The following is a 19184-nucleotide window of genomic DNA, read 5'->3' as shown; positions in this document are numbered from 1 at the left end:
TAAAATTCCCGTTACCGACTCCATCGGGCTCTGCTGACATGTCGGTGGAGTTGCTGAGTGTCTGCTTTATGAAACGATGCTGTGTCACTTTCTTTTTTTTGCTCTCTTCAAGGTGCTGAAATGAAGTAAACTGCCAAGTATTTACCTCCCCCGCACCCAAACATGTGAATTCCCACTTCAAAGGACAGTAGCCTCAGCTGAACTCGTGTAAATACTTCCCCGAAGCTCCTGCGATCAATAAAGATGCCGGGCGGGAACCTTCTGAGCAGGATCCGGTCCACCTTTCGGAGGGAGCGCAACGACTGGGACCTGAGCGACTCGGTGCCTTTCGACTTCTCCGACGACCTGGTGGAGGACGAGACCCCCAAATTCAACAAGCTGAAGGTGGTCGTGTCCGGAGAGATGTCGGACTACTCGAGCGGAGCTCCCTCCAACGGAGTGGCGGTGAACACGCAGGTGGTGGCGGCGGCCGATGACGACGACTCCCTGCTCGGTTCCTGTCCCGGCCCGGGTCGGGACGTGGATCCTTGTGAAAGCTGCTCCAAGAAGAAGGAGCGGACCAGACACAGGAAGGTGATGAAGAGGCTCGTCATGGCAGCTGTGCTGTATTTCCTTTTCATGACGGGTGAAATAATCGGTAAGCAGGCACAGAACGAGCCCCACGCCACATTCCAAATTAACATCTCGCTCTTTAGTCGGCGTCTGGTCGGGAAACCAGAAAACCTCGTGACCGGTGAGTCACTGGGAGACGGACGATGACGGCTTCTCGTCCGTTTGTCTGCCCAAGGCAACTAGAAAGACAGTCAGAGATTGCAGACCCTCGCCTCCAATAGACTATTCTGATCCGGATCAGAGGGGCCAAACCTGCTCTAGCTTGCTGCTCCGGAACGTACTACAAGACACCTTCTGGACTCTTTTTCCCATCATGCAATTCGTGTCCCTCCCTCTTAAAGTGACACTCCCATGTTACAGCACAGGCACAATTCCAGATGTAAAAATAATTCTAGAATCTGGATCCAGATCCGGATCAACGCCATTCTCGGGGAGGACCGAGCCACGGACAGAACCTTGCTTGTGTAAATATTTCAAGTCGATTGGGTTACTAGTTTTTGAGTTATGCGCTCGGACAGACAAACACACAAACAAACAAACAAACAGACAAACGGACAGACAAACAGACAAACGGACCCAATTGCAATACCCTCGCCTCCCCTTCGGCGAGGGTAAAGAGTGATGTCCTTCCCTCACAGTGTTCAAACAGACAAAGCTTGAGAATTAAAAGTACCGGCCTTGATGGACGCAGTGAGAGTTCCACCTTTTACTCGTATAACCTGCGGTGAAATCCAGTATGGATCCCAATCAGGCAAAGCTTATGAGCTGTGCTTGTGTGACTTTATTGCTGCGCAGCTCGCGTAAATATCGCGTCCAATTCGCCGCCTTCGCTTCGTGCCAAAGGGATCAATCTTTCATCATTTCCAACCTCCAATGCAGGAGCTCTAAAAGCCGATCCCGTCGAGTCAAATGAACATCTAGATAAGATAAGATGCAGTAACTGCTGTATAAAAACACAAATACTCGGGATGTCACCAGGCAGCGTGGATATTTATATGTTATTTATTTATATAATGATGAGATTTGAATATAAAACCTGAGCAGGATGGAGCGTCTTGCCTTAAAGTCTTTGTTGGGCATAGACAATTAAACTTAATCAAACGTCACTGTTAAAAGGTGAACTCTTATAATCTATAATACTTACTTCACTGTTCCTGTTGCCTCTAAATGTTGTCGGCTCGTACCTGGATGTGTTACTAATGTGCGTCTGCACGCCTGCCCTAACCGGTATGTCCGTGTCTCTGCATGAACAATATGCACAAAGGGTTCAAGGCATCGTCTTTTCCTTTCAGGTGGCTACGTGTCCAACAGCCTCGCCATTATGACTGATGCCGTGCACATGCTAGCAGACGTGGTGGGCATTTTGTTCTCTCTGCTGGCGCTGTGGCTCTCCACCAAGCCGCCCACCAAGCGATTCACCTTCGGACTGTATCGCCTCGGTGAGTCTCTGACGTCAGAGAGTTTCCATGAAGTGGAGTTTAATATAACCCTTATTTTAATAATAAATACCCGCAACAGAATCAGCAGTCGCAGACAAATGGTTTGTCTCAAAGATCCTTCTCCTTATTTATGAGGCTGACTGAGAAACGGAGCCAGTTTTAGTTGGTCAAAAATGAGAAATGTCGTCTTCGGATGGTCGTTTTAATGTCTCAGACTGGATATTTCTACAGTACATTCGTGAATGAGTCGTGTATTGAGTTGATGGCAGGTTTTTCCTCAACGCTTCTGTTGTCATGCTCATTGATTCGGTCTGTATTCGCGACTCATGGATGATTTCCTGGCCTAGAGGTGGTATCGGCGGTCGTGAGCGTGTTGCTCATCTACATCCTGACGGCCGCTCTGGTTTACGAGGCGGTGCAGAGGACGCTGCATCAAGACTTCGACATAGACGGAGACGTCATGCTCATCACTGCGGCCGTCGGGGTGGCTGTCAATCTCATGTAAGTGGAAACGAGAAGCGTGTGAAGCTTTCTTTCAGCTCAACCTGCACGCCAAGGGGAAGTCTAAGCCTCTATGTAATGTTTGGCTGCAGCTGCTTTACGCGAATAAAGAAAACCTTCACTGACCTGTTCCCACGTTGGATAAGCTTTATTATTGTTCTCGTGTCCTCAGCATGGGCTTCTTGTTAGGTGGCCACCTTCACGGTCACTCCCACGGTCACGGTCACTCCCACGGAGACGCAGCTGCCTCGGGTTCGTCCCCATCCGGGTCCAGTCGGCAGCGGGGGCAGCATGGCAGCCTGGCTGTCAGAGCGGCCTTCATCCACGCTTTGGGAGACCTCCTCCAGAGCGTCGGGGTGCTCATCGCAGCCTACGTTGTCCGCTTCAAGGTAAGGAACTGTTTGTTCGAAGGTTAATAATTCCACACAGTTTACTTGTAGAGTTACTTCCCAAAAATAATTTGATGGAAACTGCACTACAGTATGTATTTCAGATTTGGTTTGGCAAAGGAAATGTAAAACTTGATCTGATGTATTCCTCTGACTTTTCACAGCCCGAGATAAAGTTGGCAGATCCGATCTGTACCTACATCTTCTCTGTGCTGGTTGTCTTCACCACATTCCGCATTATACGAGACACCTTGGTCATTGTGCTGGAGGGTGAGTCTTTCAGATTGTGTTGCTGTGTGTCCAGAATGGCTGAGTTGCATCCTGGTGTTGTTTTTCATTTCCATTCTGCTGTGTCAGGTGTCCCCAGACATTTGGACATTCGGCGCATCGAAGAGGACCTTTTGAACCTGGAGGACGTCCAGTCAGTCGATGAGCTCAACGTCTGGGCGCTGACCGCTGATAGGACTGCAGCGTTGGTGCATCTCCAGCTCAGTAAGTAACACGATCATCAGTAATCCCAATAACGGAGGGCGATTTGAGGGAATTAAGAAAGATATTTCTGATTACACGCAACATTTATTAGCCAGAAGAAATAATGTAATTCCTCATATTTACATCAAACAAAAATATTTTTTCTTTAATCACATTACAGAATCTTTTGCTGTCTCATTTGTTTACTGGTGGAGGTGTTGTTGATTGTGGGGGTTTCTGTTCACAGCGCCCTCTAGTGCCAACAACTGGGAGGACGTGCAGACGAAGGCGCGCCAACTGCTGCTGCACTCCTACGGCCTCTCCAGGTGCACAGTCCAGGTCCAGACACACAGGCAGAGGCCAGCGCTCCTCTGCGAACACTGCCATCCGGCCACCGCCTGAGGAGACTTCCACAGTGGTCGGTCCACAGGTAGCAGAGGATTCTGTACGCTGTGGATGCGACTCTGGTGGCGCTGCAGAGCGCCGTGGCAAGTGTGACAAAAATCTGGTTGTAACTGGGGAAAAAAGACTGGAAGTAGAGCAGCTGCACAATCCAGATGAATCGATCATCACGGCCTCCAGGAGAATTGCGCCCTTCCTCTCGCAGAGGTTTTAGAAGTGGAGTCGGAATGCTTGAAGTTTAAGCTGAGAAATAATTCACCTTTTAAAGCCTTTCCAAACACATCTCTGTTTTCTAGGTTGTTGTTTGACATATCACAACTCGTGTTTTGTTATCAGGTGTGAAGTTGTGAGGATTGTATTTTAACAGCTGTCACTAATCCTTTGAGCACACGAAAAGATATACCTCATGTCATTTGATAGTAACTTGAGTCAAAGTCATTTATAATAACATATTATTCCAAGATCTTTAATTTTAGAGACTAAAGAACTGACAATCAAAGAGTGGCCGACTTTGATGCTACAGGGGCTGGATCACCCCAGTTTGATTTCGTTAACAGACGGTGTAGTAATGCACGCAGGTTCGAGAGGTATTCGTGTTTTCCTGAGACACAACTTGAAGTTTTCCAGTGATTGTGTCAAAGTGTTCTCTCTGTCAAGTATTAAATGGTTGTGTGTTTCTGATAATAATCATCAAGGATAATCAGGAACTGGATCACTGTTTCTAATAAAGTATTTAAAGGTTTGGGTCAGTCACTATCTCATTTCATTTGAGCTTTTATTGAAATCTGGAAAAGGGTTGGGGTAGAAATATTCTTTCCATGCTGCAAAATAATTTCACTTATCACAAAACCGTGAATGCCGTTTGTACCAGTTTAAGAAATAGGAAAAACTAGGATAAAATCAAGTAAATAATATATAAACAAGATTGTTTGTCAAAGTCAATAATTTGCGGTGTGATGCGTGTTGTTCCACTTTTCAACAGTAGGTGGCGCAATGTCCTTTTCAGGGGCATTTTGATAAGGCGCACCTTCAACTACAGACGTTCTAATAGACAGAGGATGGAACTGAGGGCAGTGGACAGGCTGCACGTAGACCGGCTGCGGTCCAACCACCGGATTCAGGGTGAACAGAAATCTGTCCTAAACATGATCAAACAACTTTTCCGCCCGGCTTTCCTTTTAGATCAAATTCTGTTTCACATTGAATGGCCATTGATAAACCGGTAAATTTGCAAGGAGTGAATAATTATCTAATAATCCCTAAATGTGACGGTACAGTGGAGTTTACTGTATCTGCTGTATAAGCCCTGAATGCTTACTGTGTGATCTTGTTAATCCAGGTCGGTATTCAGATTGTAGACATGTCAAGGTTTTATTTTTTTACTGATAACAACTGGGTGAGTCTTGGTTTCCAGGCAACAGCTGGGTTAACAAAAAGCCTCTGAAACAAAGGCAGGCAGTTCCTCTGTTTGTCCTGAAGCCGAGCCAACAGTTTACAACATCTACCTAACCGGCCATTTAGAGTCCCATAACATGTGGCAATGACCCCCCCCCCCCACCCCCCACCCTCGCTTACCCGTGTCCAGACCAGAGTTAAAATAATGTCTGCAGAATCCAGAAGGCAAAGGTCATTCAGTCACACCCATCATGCTACGTGGGGAAGTTCATCTCTCATTACTCATGTACTGTGAGCAGCAACCTGCTGGTCACATGGTCTGTGGCGTCATCATATCTGTGATCCAGTCACGTACACAAACGGCGACATTGCTTTGCTTCCTCTTGTCTCATTGTTTCCTTAAATAGTCCTCCATTCGAGACCAGGCTGCGGCGTACACCCTTCTGCCCACTCGGACTTTTGAGGTGACGACTGTTATGTGACCTGGATGCATCTGAATCATTTAAAAGAATATAAGAAACCATGTGAGCGAATCTCAGCAGAGAGGGAGAATGAGATGCTAAAGTATCCTGTCAATATGTGCATGCAAACTACTACTACTACTACTACTACTACTACTGTACTTTGGGCTTGTCCCATGAGGGGTCGCCACATCAACTCAATGTTCTCCACTTCACCCTGTCCTTTGCATCGTCCTCCCCAACACCAGCCACTCATGTCCTCCCTCACTACGTCCATGTATCTTCTCCTGGGTCGACCTCTAGCCCTGTTCCCTGGCAGTTCCATCCTCAGCATCCTTCTACCGATATAGTCCCCGTCTCTCTGGACACGTCCAAACCTAGCTACCTTCTTTACGTCTATTCCTTGTAGCCTCACTGTTCCCTCTGGGACCTTCTCATTTACACACATGTACTCTGTTTTACTCCTGCTCACCCTCCTTCCTCTCTTTTCTAGAGCAGACCTCCACTTCTCTAAATTCTCCTCTTCCTGCTCTCCCTGCAGAGCACAATGTCATCTGCAAACATCATATTCCAAGGAACTTCCTGTCTCACCTCATCTGTTAGTCTATCCATCACCATGACAAAAAAAAAGGGGCTCAGAGCTGATCCCTGGTGCACTCCCACCTCTACACTAAACTCCCCCGTCACTCCTACTGAACACTTCACTGCTGTCGCACACGTTCTGAACTATCCTGTCCTGAATATGTGCATGAAAACATTCCCTGATAAAAAAAAAAAAACAGGAGCATTTCAGGACACAATACCCGTTGTCACCCATCTGTCTTCTTCTTCCATTCACATCAGTTGATGAATGGTAAATAATACACGAGCCCCCCCCCCCCCCCCCCCCCTTTCAACTGGGACACCATCCTGTAGGATGTCACATCGTAGGAGGAAGGGTTTTAAGCTGTTCGTCTCCCGCCAGCTGAAAGACGGACGCTAAAAGGATTGTGGAACAAACGGAGAGCACTAAGTGCAAACACAGCCCTGCAGATGAGTGCATCTGCTATTACTTTGGCTCCACCCATTACTTATCCTGATGGGCAAAGTCATTTTTTATCCACAAACATTTTTCACCAATAATGGGATGAAACCTGAAGGTCAGACAAGGACAAGGCCAAACGTTTTTCTCGGAGTTTAAACTGCTGTCGAGTCATTCTAGAGGGACGTCGGCACGATGACCGCACCTTGTTTCAGGACCAAAGTACTTAATGATGTATCATAAACACAGCTTGAAGATAAACTGGATGTACTTATATTTTCTATTGCCTATAAATCCAGGGTAAATATCATATTGTTCAATATGCTGAGACTATCCCAAATCCTCAAATCAATAGTTGTGAGGAAGTCAGAAGAGAGGAGCCGCACCGCTGGACTGTCTGCATGCTAAACAGCAGAAAGCTGAAGGGAGCAGTCGGGCGGCATCGTTTAGTTTAGCACGGATAAAACTGGCACCAAAGTCACATCCTTCAACTGTCAGCGCCTCCGCAGCTCACTATCTAATGCTATATTCAATTTATTTCCTTGGCTTTGACATGTCGTGTGTAGGACAGAGTTCAGTTTGAAGTAAGTGTGGTATAAAATGTTTATCAGCCAGCTTTAAAAGGCGCCGACTGGATGATTTAAACACCGGCTGTTAAAGTTAATGCTAAACTAAGCTTTGGTTCACTGTCACGCCTGCAAACAAAGGATCCACTGTGTCCTTAAAGGACTTAAAGCCTTTCCTGTCGAGTCAAAATGTCAGCTGCGTAGACCAGCGGCGGTCCTGTAGCACAGATCGATAAGTTACACCCCACTGGGATCAATATATTGATCATTTTTAACTCTTGATTGGGTTTTTGTGACGCATTCAGATTACACGAGGAGTCGCAGCTCTTCTGGGCCAATTTGAGTTGATACATTTTGGGTTGGTTACAATGAATAGAAGGGAAATGCTGCAATTAAATTACACCATTAACTCTTTAGAGCCCAAAGTGTTAATGTCTCAAGTTGTCAACAAATGGACACTCCGATGATTCACGATTACAAGTATCATTTATTGGATCTGTACAGTAAAAAGCTCACATTTACACATCATAAAGCTGCCGAGCAAAGAAAAGCCACAACTTATTTAATATAAATAAAAAATAGCCGCACACAGAAAGACAAAAACAGAGTATTTCACCGAGTTGTGTGTGTGGATGTTCTTGAGCAGGGTGAAACCCCACCAGTGGAGCAGAAGCATTTCCGCACACTGACTGTCAAAGCATCCTAGTTTGTGCAGAAAGGATTCTGTTGGACTGATGTGGAGCAGCGATGTAGTCCGTCTGTGTGGAACTGCCTAATGGAAGCCTGCCTTTTCTACTTGGTGATGCTCCTCACCAGCTGCAGCTCCTCCACTGGTTTCCACTGCTGATTGATGGTGATGAGCTGCAAGGGAGTGCCAGAAATAAGAATCAGGCTTTCTGCGGACCTGGCTGCAAGTCTTGCATCATTTTACCCGACACGGACTGTCGATGAACATCAGCTGTGACTCGGGAAGTTGAAAGAGCAGACTGGAGGATTCTGCTGTTTCAACCAGATCCTTTTTTAAAAAAATATGTTGTGTAATGTTGAGAAAGATACCTTCTGGGGTTTCGTCGGGTCCACCCTCTCCCATGGTTCTGGGTTGCTGGTCTTATTCAGACTAAATATGAAAGTAAGACATCATCTTTAAATATTTCTCACAAGTCTGAACTTGATGGAAGTCGGATTTAAGTATTAAAACCGGAAACCATCCATTAAAACATTTTATATTAGAAATCAAATACAGTGGGACCACAACGCAAAGGACGAGGACACTCACATCACATCGGTTTTAGTGAATAAAAAGTACACGGCAGCAGAGATGGCTCCTAGTCCAGCGGAACCCACGAAGCCGATCAGAGGGATCAGCTGGAGAATACAGAAAAACACGTTTCAGAATGTGACCCTTAGTATTACGAGCAAGCCATCATAAAAAGAAAATCACTTTAAGCTAATAATAAACAGCTTACCTCTTTTTTCTTCCTCAACAATTGGAACAAACCAACCATTTTCTTTTCTTTAAATTATCCAACACCTAAAGAGGAAATTAACAGAATTTGATTTGGCAGTGAAGCAGAGTGAATTCAGAAGTCATGGAAGCAGCTGTGTGTGGCAGGCCTCACCTGTTGTTGCTCGGAGCTCCTTCAGGCCTCTCAGTGCAGCATCCTGTGATGTGAGTGGATGTGGGCTGGGTGGGAGGACGCACGCGTGGAGTGGCACGTAGACACGCAGCTTCCTGCGCCGAGACGATTCCGATTTGTCTTCAGACCAATTTCACCAATGATCAATATTTTACTGCGTGTGCCGCGCCCTCTTGTGGCCATATTTATTAACTGAAAGTCAACAGCTGGGGCGGTTAATAACTTGGAATGCTTCTTATCATTGGTAATAAAAAAAAAAAACACACAACACCAAATATAACATTTCATTAATTTTATTTTAAACTGTTTTTTTTATTTTTATAAAATCCATTTCCAAATGATGACAACAGGCTTGTATGTGGTTTATCATCTGGGAGGTGTTTGGTATGTGTGGATCTGCTGGGGGGTGAGAGAGGGGCTCCCTTTGCTGAGGCACTGCAGGAAGTATTTGTGTTTGATGGTCGAAGCCATCATGTTCTCCTCTTGCAACGCCAACAGAGCAGCCTGGGGTGGGGGGGGGGGGTTAATCAAACAATCCTTCTCAATCCATTTGTTTATGTCAGTTTTGTGAACCAGATTTAAATGTTGCATTTCACGGTCAAAGATTATTGAGTTGTGCGGGTTCGCTTTACCTCTTTACACAGATTTTCCAGATCAGCGCCGGAGTAAAGCTCGGTCTTTGCTGCCAATTCCTCCAGACACACGTCGGCATCAACAGGCATGGACTCTGTGCACGCCTTCAAGATGCAAAGACGAGCCTAGACACATACACGGTTAGTTAATAAGAGACTGTAAAAGGCATGCTTAATGATTGTAAAAAAATATCTAGATTATTTGTTAGGCTATAACTAATGGCCTTGAGACAAATAATTGACCTGTTGGTCAGGTGGCGGGACACAGATGATGTGGTCCAGCCTGCCCGGTCTGAGGAGGGCGCTGTCTAAGCAGTCAGGCCGGTTTGTTGCAGCTATAACCATCACTTCTTTGTTGCATACTTCCTGGCAGTCCAGCTGTCAAACAGTAAAACGCACAGACTGAACGATCTCCCACCGATCTAATGCTGCTTAAAAGGTCGTATCACCATATCTGACCTGCTCTTGTGTGAGATTCTCCACCACTGCCTCTGCCTGGAGGATCTTCTCCATCCCTCTCCTCTCCTGCGTCTTCAGGCCAACCCCATCCATCTCGTTCAGGAGCACAGACAGGAGGCGCGTCTGGACGCTGTTAGCTGTCCCGCCGTTTGACCTCGAGCCAATCAGAGAGTCGATCTCATCGAGGAACAGGATACAGGGAGCACAGGCTCGGGCTTGGCGGAACAACTTCGTGCAGAGGACCAGACAGATGCAGACGTTATATTGATTGGCACAAACTCGGCAGCCATTCGCGGGCGTTAGAACAGACTGTGAGGAAAACAAATCACCTGTGCTAAAGCCTTCTCTGAGTCTCCGACATAGGGAGAGTAGAGGTCGGCGCCACTCACGGACAGGAAAGCACAGTGAGATGAAGTGGCTGCAGCCCTGACAAGCGTCGTCTTGGCACATCCCGGGGGTCCGTAGAGCAGCACGCCACGGGGCCGGCACAGACCCAGACGAAGAAACGCCTCCGGGTATCTCATCGGCCACTCTATACTCTGATGTACAGAAAGAAAAGAAAGAACAGGCTCTCTGTCAACATCAAAGCTCTTTGCGTTTTCAGTTGGATAATGAAATCACTCATTTGCCTGTCTTAGTTTGAGTTTGACATCATCCAGTCCTCCTATCTGCCCCCAGGACACCGGGGACAGCTCCGTCCGACCCAGGCTGCTTCGCAGGCAAGAGGGTTGCACCGACTTCAGGGCCTCCTGGAAGTGCTTCGTACTCACGGCCTGCTGTCCTGAACCCTGCAGAAATAAGACACAGGAAAACACTCACTGAAGCGGCTTCTTCATTTGTCAACAAATGCAGGTCATTTAATTCACTTTAACCCTCCCTACCGACCTGCAAAATAAATGATCAGTAAAGCAGAGAAAGACTGTATGATCAAAAGTCATGGGAAAATAAAAAGATTTGACAAGGCAGGAACTGGCACCACATCTGGGTAAATCAAGATGTACTTTAATATTTCTAAATCCATCCATCCTTCTTCCACCGCTTATCTGGGGACAAGTGTCGAGGGTAAAAGTCTCAGCAGGGATTTCAGACTTCCCTCTCCCCCAGACACCAATTCCAGCTCTTTTGGGGGGGGGGATTCCGAGGCGTTCCCAGGCCAGCCGAGAGACATAGTCTCTCCAGCGTGTCCTAGGTCTTCCCCAAAGCCTCCTTCCTGTGGGACATGGCCGGAACACCTCCCCAGGGACGCGTCCGGAAGGCGTGGAGGAGCAGCGGCTCAAAAACAGGCTCAAAGGACTCCTCGATGCAAAACAAATATTGGTGTTTTGTTCTTATATGTTATGATGCTTGATTGTGTGTTGCTTACCGTCAAATTCTCCCGTAACGCATGCATGGCAGCCTCTCTGCACAGAGCGCTGAGGTCTGCTCCGACATAGCCAGGAGTTCTCTGAGCGAGTTCTGCCACGTCCACACCGCCACAAACCGGCATCCTCGCACACAGAACAGACAAGATGGCCTTTCTCTGCTGCAGGGTGGGAGCCCCAATGATAACCTGAAGCAAGCAGGTTCGGTTCAGAAAAATACAACCATCGTCGCGACAACGGGTTATGAGATTCCTCGTCCGCACCTCTCTGTCGAACCGTCCGGGCCGGCGCAGCGCCGGGTCCAAGCTGTCCGGTCGGTTGGTGGCTCCGACGATGAGGAACTGATCAGACTGATCCATCCCGTCCATCAGCGTGAGCAGCTGAGCAACCAGCCGGTTCTCTGGTGCCGACGAGCTCGTCCTCTTCGGACACAAGGAGTCCAGCTCGTCGAGGAACAGCACGCACGGACCCTCCTCCGCCGCAGACCGGGCCCGCTCAAACACAGCACGCAACTTCTCCTCGCTCTCGCCCGGCCGAGATCCCACCACCGGAAATAAGCAAACACAAAGAGCATCAACAGTAGTTTATTAATGAATGCATGAATACTGCAGTCTGCATCAACAGTAGCTTATTAATGAATGCATGAATACTGCAGTCTGCATCAACAGTAGTATTACACTGTCTGCATGAATACATGAATACTGCAGTCTGCATCAACAGTAGTTTATTAATGAATGCATGAATACTGCAGTCTGCATCAACAGTAGTGTTACACTGTCTGCATGAATACATTAATACTGCAGTCTGCATCAACAGTAGTTTATTAATGAATGCATGAATACTGCAGTCTGCATCAACAGTAGTATTATACTGTCTGCATGAATACATTAATACTGCAGTCTGCATCAACAGTAGTTTATTAATGAATGCATGAATACTGCAGTCTGCATCAACAGTAGTATTATACTGTCTGCATGAATACATTAATACTGCAGTCTGCATCAACAGTAGTTTATTAATGAATACATGAATACTGCAGTCTGCATCAACAGTAGTATTATACTGTCTGCATGAATACATGAATACTGCAGTCTGCATCAACAGTAGTTTATTAATGAATGCATGAATACTGCAGTCTGCATCAACAGTAGTTTATTAATGAATGCATGAATACTGCAGTCTGCATCAACAGTAGTATTATACTGTCTGCATGAATACATTAATACTGCAGTCTGCATCAACAGTAGTGTTATACTGTCTGCATGAATACATTAATACTGCAGTCTGCATCAACAGTAGTATTATACTGTCTGCATGAATACATTAATACTGCAGTCTGCATCAACAGTAGTGTTACACTGTCTGCATGAATACATTAATACTGCAGTCTGCATCAACAGTAGTGTTATACTGTCTGCATGAATACATTAATACTGCAGTCTGCATCAACAGTAGTATTATACTGTCTGCATGATACATGAATACTGCAGTCTGCATCAACAGTAGTTTATTAATGAATGCATGAATACTGCAGTCTGCATCAACAGTAGTATTACACTGTCTGCATGAATACATGAATACTGCAGTCTGCATCAACAGTAGTTGTAGAAGCCAAATGCAACTGATGGAGTGCGGTTCCTATTTTGTGCACTGTGTGGCGCTGTGGCCATGTGGGGTATATAAGGCAGGGCCAATCAGGGGGTGAACAGGTGTTGACCCGGAAGGGCACATAGGTTTTGACCGCTCTGGCGGGATCCCTGCACCCAGATGATCGGGTTTATTGAATGTTTTAAGTTGTTGTATTTTGTAATAAATTAGTGGCATTTTATTCTCTTAAGCCCGCTTCTGGACTCTCCTTTTCTTTGGATGCGGGGAAACCAGGACGTAGCCACAGAGCGCGTCGAACCGAGACCTACCGGCAACACTCCAATAGCCCAGCATTGGGCTGGCTATTATACTGTCAAAACCTGCCCGATTGGACTAAGTTTGGAACCTCAGGAGGCCTGCGTTTGGGAGACAGCCAGGGATGACCGTGTGAGCTGTGGCGTGGAGAAGTGGCCCGCGAAGATAGCTCGGACAGCAGTCAGCTGTTCCGCGGAGCGCTGTGGATTACGGAGCTGGACCGGAGCTGGACTGCGGAGCTGGACCGGAGCGCTGAAGACCATCGCTCGGATTTACAGTAAAGGCGCCCAACGGAGGTACGTGTAGCGCTCCACCATCAAAGGCCTAATTGTGTGCGCACGTTAAATCCAACGCATTGGTGAACATTGAGCGCGTTTTTACGCATCGAAGCGTTGCGCTGGATCACGTGACTCATTGACCTACTTTCCGTTGCGCTCACCTGAGCTGAATCTGGCTTTGCGATACGAACCATGGAGGCGTGCGCTTTGGACGTAGACACAAATACTGGAAATGAACAACTTACCAATGATGAACTCTCTCCTGAAGATAGCATGTCGAATATAAGTAGCAGAAGCAGTCAAAGGAGCTACACGTCTAGTGCTTCATCTGCTAGATTACAGGCAGCAGCGGATAGAGCTGCAGTTTTGGCTCGAGTTAAAATATTGAAGGAGCGACATATTATTGAAGAAGAGGAAGCAAAATTGAGAAGAAGAAAGGAGATGCTTGATTTGGAGGCTGAACTGGCGGCATCTGAAGCAAGGTTGGAAATTTATGATGCTGAAGAAAAGTGTCAGTCACAAGCGTACTCAAATACGAAGGATATATGCAACAAAGGTGGAACAAACTATGAACAGATGTTGCACCCCTCTGCTCAAGAGTTCATACCTCAAAATGATGACAAACTGGAAATCAAGCCAGTAGATGTGAGACCAAAGCAGCGGAACGCATCAAACACAAGGCAACAGCAGCACCGATTGCAATGCAATAGAAACAGGATGGAAGCAAATGATCGGTTTACACAAAATGAAACGCGTCAGTCACTCACCGCTATGCAGACACCTGGAGACCTTCTAACGATCATGAGCAGACAAACTGAGATTATAGCAGCTTTAATGAACCAGCAGCGGTCAATGACGCTCCCACCAAGAGACATTCCAATCTTTGACGGCGATCCCTTGCATTACAGGACCTTTATAAAAACATTTGAGCAAGGAGTGGAAAGTAAAGCAACTGCAGCAGACTGCTTGTATTATTTGGAGCAATTCACCAGAGGCCCGCCTCTCGAACTGGTGCGGAGCTGTCAACATATGGACCCAGATCGTGGCTACGTGGTGGCCAAGGCTCTACTGCAAGATCAATTTGGAAATCCTTACAAAACAGCTACTGCATACATCAGCAAGGCTTTGTCGTGGCAGACTATAAGAGCAGACGACACCAGGGCACTTCAGAGCTACGCACTATTTCTGCGTGGCTGCTGTAACATCATGGAGGAGCTGGAATATGTGCAGGAACTGGACATGCCTGTGAATATGAGGGCAATCCTTGCAAAGCTCCCGTATAGGATGAAAGAACGCTGGCAGAGCAGGGCTCATGACATCATGGAGTCTACTGGCCACAGAGCGAGATTCAATGATCTGGTGGGATTCATGGAGCGTCATGTGAGGATCCGTTCAGATCCCTTTTTTGGAGATCTGCAAGAATACAGCTCTAATACAACATTAAACCAGCCAAAGTCACAACCCAGCCATAGAGAGAAGGGGCATGTGGTCGCCAGCACAGTGACCGCTATGGGCTCTCACAACGAAGTTAAGCCGTCACGCCCAATCAAGGAGAACGAACGCTGTGTGTGCTGCTCTATGGAACACGCACTGGAAAACTGTCAGCAGTTTAAGGAGAAGAGACACGCAGACAAAGTGTTCATATTGAGGAAAGGGGGTGTGTGTTTTGGATGCCTTCATCGAGGCCATGTCAGCCGTAATTGTGAAGCAAGATTGCAATGTGAGATCTGTAATCAATATCATCCGACTGTGTTGCACATAGATCGACAGATCACTGGTTTAGAAGATGGACTGGAATCACCAGAACCCACCTCAGTCTTTCATACGACTTATGGACATACAGGGGCCGGCAGAGGTCGCACCACGCTGTCAGTGCTTCCTGTTAGGGATGGGGATGATGAGCTGGACACTGGAACGATGTCAGCCAGAGGAGAGACCAATTTCCAAACTGTGTCTGGTGTATGAGGTCTAGTTATTGTTGTGATGATTCAATATTTGTTGTATTTTATGAAATGTTGAGAATTGCCATGTGTGGTACCATGCCAATTAGGGGCCGGTGTGTAGAAGCCAAATGCAACTGATGGAGTGCGGTTCCTATTTTGTGCACTGTGTGGCGCTGTGGCCATGTGGGGTATATAAGGCAGGGCCAATCAGGGGGTGAACAGGTGTTGACCCGGAAGGGCACATAGGTTTTGACCGCTCTGGCGGGATCCCTGCACCCAGATGATCGGGTTTATTGAATGTTTTAAGTTGTTGTATTTTGTAATAAATTAGTGGCATTTTATTCTCTTAAGCCCGCTTCTGGACTCTCCTTTTCTTTGGATACGGGGAAACCAGGACGTAGCCACAGAGCGCGTCGAACCGAGACCTACCGGCAACACTCCAATAGCCCAGCATTGGGCTGGCTATTATAGTAGTGTTATACTGTCTGCATGAATACATGAATACTGCAGTCTGCATCAACAGTAGTGTTATACTGTCTGCATGAATACATTAATACTGCAGTCTGCATCAACAGTAGTGTTATACTGTCTGCGTGAATACATGAATACTGCAGTCTGCATCAACAGTAGTTTATTAATGAATGCATGAATACTGCAGTCTGCATCAACAGTAGTGTTACACTGTCTGCATGAATACATTAATACTGCAGTCTGCATCAACAGTAGTATTATACTGTCTGCATGAATACATGAATACTGCAGTCTGCATCAACAGTAGTGTTATACTGTCTGCATTAATACATGAATACTGCAGAGTCTGCATCAACAGTAGTATTATACTGTCTGCATTAATACATGAATACTGCAGTCTGCATCAACAGTAGTATTATACTGTCTGCATTAATACATGAATACTGCAGTCTGCATCAACAGTAGTATTATACTGTCTGCATTAATATATGAATACTGCAGTCTGCAACAACAGTAGTTTATTAATGAATACATGAATACTGCAGTCTGCATCAACAGTAGTATTATACTGTCTGCATGAATACATGAATACTGCAGTCTGCATCAACAGTAGTGTTATACTGGCTGCATGAATACATGAATACTGCAGTCTGCAACAACAGTAGTTTATTAATGAATACATGAATACTGCAGTCTGCATCAACAGTAGTATTATACTGTCTGCATGAATACAGGAATACTGCAGTCTGCATCAACAGTAGTATTATACTGTCTGCATTAATACAAGAATACTGCAGTAGTATTATACCATCTGCATGAATACATGAATACTGCAGAGTCTGCATCAACAGTAGTATTATACTGTCTGCACTAATACATGAATACTGCAGAGTTTGCATCAACAGTAGTATTATACTGTCTGCACTAATACATGGATACTGCAGAGTTTGCATCAACAGTAGTATTATACTGTCTGCATTAATACATGAATACTGCAGAGTCTGCAACAACAGTAGTATTATACTGTCTGCACTAATACATGAATACTGCAGAGTTTGCATCAACAGTAGTGTTATACTGTCTGCATGAATACATGAATACTGCAGTCTGCATCAACAGTAGTGTTATACTGTCTGCATGAATACATGAATACTGCAGTCTGCATCAACAGTAGTATTATACCATCTGCATTAATACAAGAATACTGCAGTAGTATTATACTGTCATTAATACATGAATACTGCAGAGTCTGCATCAACAGTAAAAAGTCAATGATGATCTCAATCAATCACCCAAAAAACATAATTAACACATATTCTTGAAAACTTAAGACATCCTGACAAAAAGGAACACCATTGATGTACATGTGTGTTTTATTTTTACCTCTGGCCCTCGGACAACAACCAGGCTGGCTCCGACCTCCCCCACCACTCTGTGGACCAGCAGGGTCTTGCCCACACCCGGAGGCCCCACCAGGAGCACGCCTCTGGGACACGCCACACCAAGAGACCGCAGGGTGGCTGGATAGAGGAGGGGCAGCTGCAGCATCTCTCGAAGAGAGGCGCTCACCTAAAATACATAAATAAAACACACACATGATGTAAGATTATACTCTGTAGATGAGTAAAACGTGTTTCCATGCTCACCTCATCCAGACCCCCCAGTGGGACCGTGTCCTGCTCTCGCAGCCGACTCCGGTAATGCCAGACGGTCTGGATGCCGACTATCTCCACAGTGGTTTTTGCAGTGATAAATCCAGACCGCACAGAATCCAGACTCGTGCTTTCAACGACAACATATCGAATCGGCGTGTCAAAATCCTCCAGGTTTACAACATGCTCCTGGTGGACGTAAAGACCTTTCAGCATGTCTTTCACAAGTTCGTGAACCAGGCGAAGAGGTGTGCATCTCCTAAAATCAACACTTTGGACCACCACAGTTATCTTAACACCTTTCAGTTTGGGGCAGGGCACGGGCGTGAGCTGACCGGGGTCCAGGCAGAGATGTGTGGGTGGGTGAGAGATCAGACGAGAAGAGGAACATTTCAGATCCATTTGCAGAAAGCCCTCTGCCAGGTCAGGCCGAGGCCAGGCAGTGCACAAGCAGCTTCCGCCGGGTAGAGACACCAACAGGGGGGAACCCAGACTCAGCCCCATGGCTGACATCAGACCTGGACCCAGCCTGCACCTCTGAGAGCCCCGGTCCGATGGATCCAGTGAAAGCAGCCTCAGAGACATCCTCGTTGAACAGCAGCTTCACTGGACGCCATGGAACGATATGTCAAAACGGACGGAGAAGTTCTGATCAAAAAAGCACAGAAACAGACACAGGAGCGAGGTGTCATTACTTTAGCTGTGTGCATCATTTAGCTTGGCTACATGCTAATGGCTACTCGGTAAAACCTTCGCTCTGCTAGAGCTGTTGCAAACGCGTTTATCAAAAACTGTTACATACCAGCTGAAGGGCGAATCCGATGAATGGTGGCTAACATGCTATCATCAGTAACTATGATAACAACACGACGAGTACACAAAATACATGTGATGTTTAAAAAAAAAGATGGCCAAACAAAAACTGTCCCTGTGCGAGTCTGGAGGAGAAGCGGAACCAAAGCGAAACACTGAGGAATACAGCGGTTCAGATAAAACTGTTTATTTGATTGCTTTGTCTTAAACTTGTCGAAAAAATAATGCTGGCGATGTTTGCACTTGTTTTATTTTCCTAATCATTCGATCAGCTCAATTTCATGAAGGGAGACGCGTCACTGAAAACATCTACAGTACAGAGCGAATAAAGGAAATGGTCATGGTTGTCCAACTACTTTTACGTGACACGACGTCGCACGTGCTCTGACGTCATGTAAGGAGACAACAAGGAAAATACAGTACAGAATAGTACTATAAATTATTAAACAAATACACACTTCTGTCAATATGACATGTAAACATTTATATTATTGATATTATTATTATTGTATTGTTAGAGCTGCATAAAAGCACCAAAAGACTGCACATATAGACACATTAAAAATAAAATAGTAACCGTTTCTGAAAACTCGTTTACGAAGTCTTTATTTTGTTCGGTACAGTTTCGAGTAGCGTTTGCAGGGACTTTATCTGGTTAAAGGGTGAAAAGACTTGAGGTCACATGTGACGCTATTTATACATAAATAGCGCCGCAGCGGTATCCACACTGCGGAAGGTCGTCTGTCCGTCTGCTCGCGTCCTGCTGAGGGGAAGTTGAA

At 46.1% G+C, this 19184-nt stretch overlaps 3 protein-coding genes across 4 annotated transcripts; 1 reads left to right on the top strand and 2 right to left on the bottom strand.

The window, feature by feature from the left end:
- The first annotated feature begins 243 nt into the window (after window positions 1–243).
- On the top strand, window positions 244–4556 carry slc30a4 (solute carrier family 30 member 4). The gene is made up of 7 exons (XM_068738349.1): window positions 244–637; window positions 1905–2051; window positions 2399–2552; window positions 2725–2941; window positions 3106–3211; window positions 3299–3433; window positions 3660–4556. The coding sequence occupies exons 1-7, from the start codon at window positions 244–246 to the stop codon at window positions 3812–3814; spliced, it is 1308 nt and encodes a 435-aa protein (XP_068594450.1). The 3' UTR covers window positions 3815–4556.
- Window positions 4557–7724: 3168 nt separating this feature from the next.
- On the bottom strand, window positions 7725–8925 carry c1h15orf48 (chromosome 1 C15orf48 homolog). Of its 2 annotated transcripts, XM_068741839.1 has the most exons (5): window positions 8877–8925; window positions 8724–8788; window positions 8534–8622; window positions 8314–8374; window positions 7725–8118 (listed from the first exon to the last, which is right to left on the bottom strand). In XM_068741839.1, the coding sequence occupies exons 2-5, from the start codon at window positions 8760–8762 to the stop codon at window positions 8050–8052; spliced, it is 258 nt and encodes an 85-aa protein (XP_068597940.1). In that variant the 5' UTR covers window positions 8763–8788; window positions 8877–8925; the 3' UTR covers window positions 7725–8049. The 2 variants fall into 2 exon arrangements, with proteins under 2 accessions (XP_068597940.1, XP_068597942.1); XM_068741841.1 differs by lacking the exon at window positions 8877–8925 and having other exon boundaries at window positions 8724–8867.
- Window positions 8926–9205: 280 nt separating this feature from the next.
- Window positions 9206–18177, bottom strand: afg2b (AFG2 AAA ATPase homolog B). The gene is made up of 10 exons (XM_068739952.1): window positions 17587–18177; window positions 17325–17509; window positions 11610–11895; window positions 11349–11534; window positions 10615–10773; window positions 10315–10524; window positions 9986–10213; window positions 9770–9904; window positions 9527–9652; window positions 9206–9398 (listed from the first exon to the last, which is right to left on the bottom strand). Exons 1-10 carry the CDS (start codon window positions 18175–18177, stop codon window positions 9261–9263), a joined length of 2244 nt encoding a protein of 747 aa, XP_068596053.1. The 3' UTR covers window positions 9206–9260.
- Window positions 18178–19184: the final 1007 nt, after the last annotated feature.

Source organism: Brachionichthys hirsutus, chromosome 1 (genome assembly GCF_040956055.1).
Source record: "Brachionichthys hirsutus isolate HB-005 chromosome 1, CSIRO-AGI_Bhir_v1, whole genome shotgun sequence".
Classification (NCBI taxonomy): domain Eukaryota; kingdom Metazoa; phylum Chordata; class Actinopteri; order Lophiiformes; family Brachionichthyidae; genus Brachionichthys; species Brachionichthys hirsutus.
This window is presented reverse-complemented; position numbering and strand designations above follow the sequence as displayed.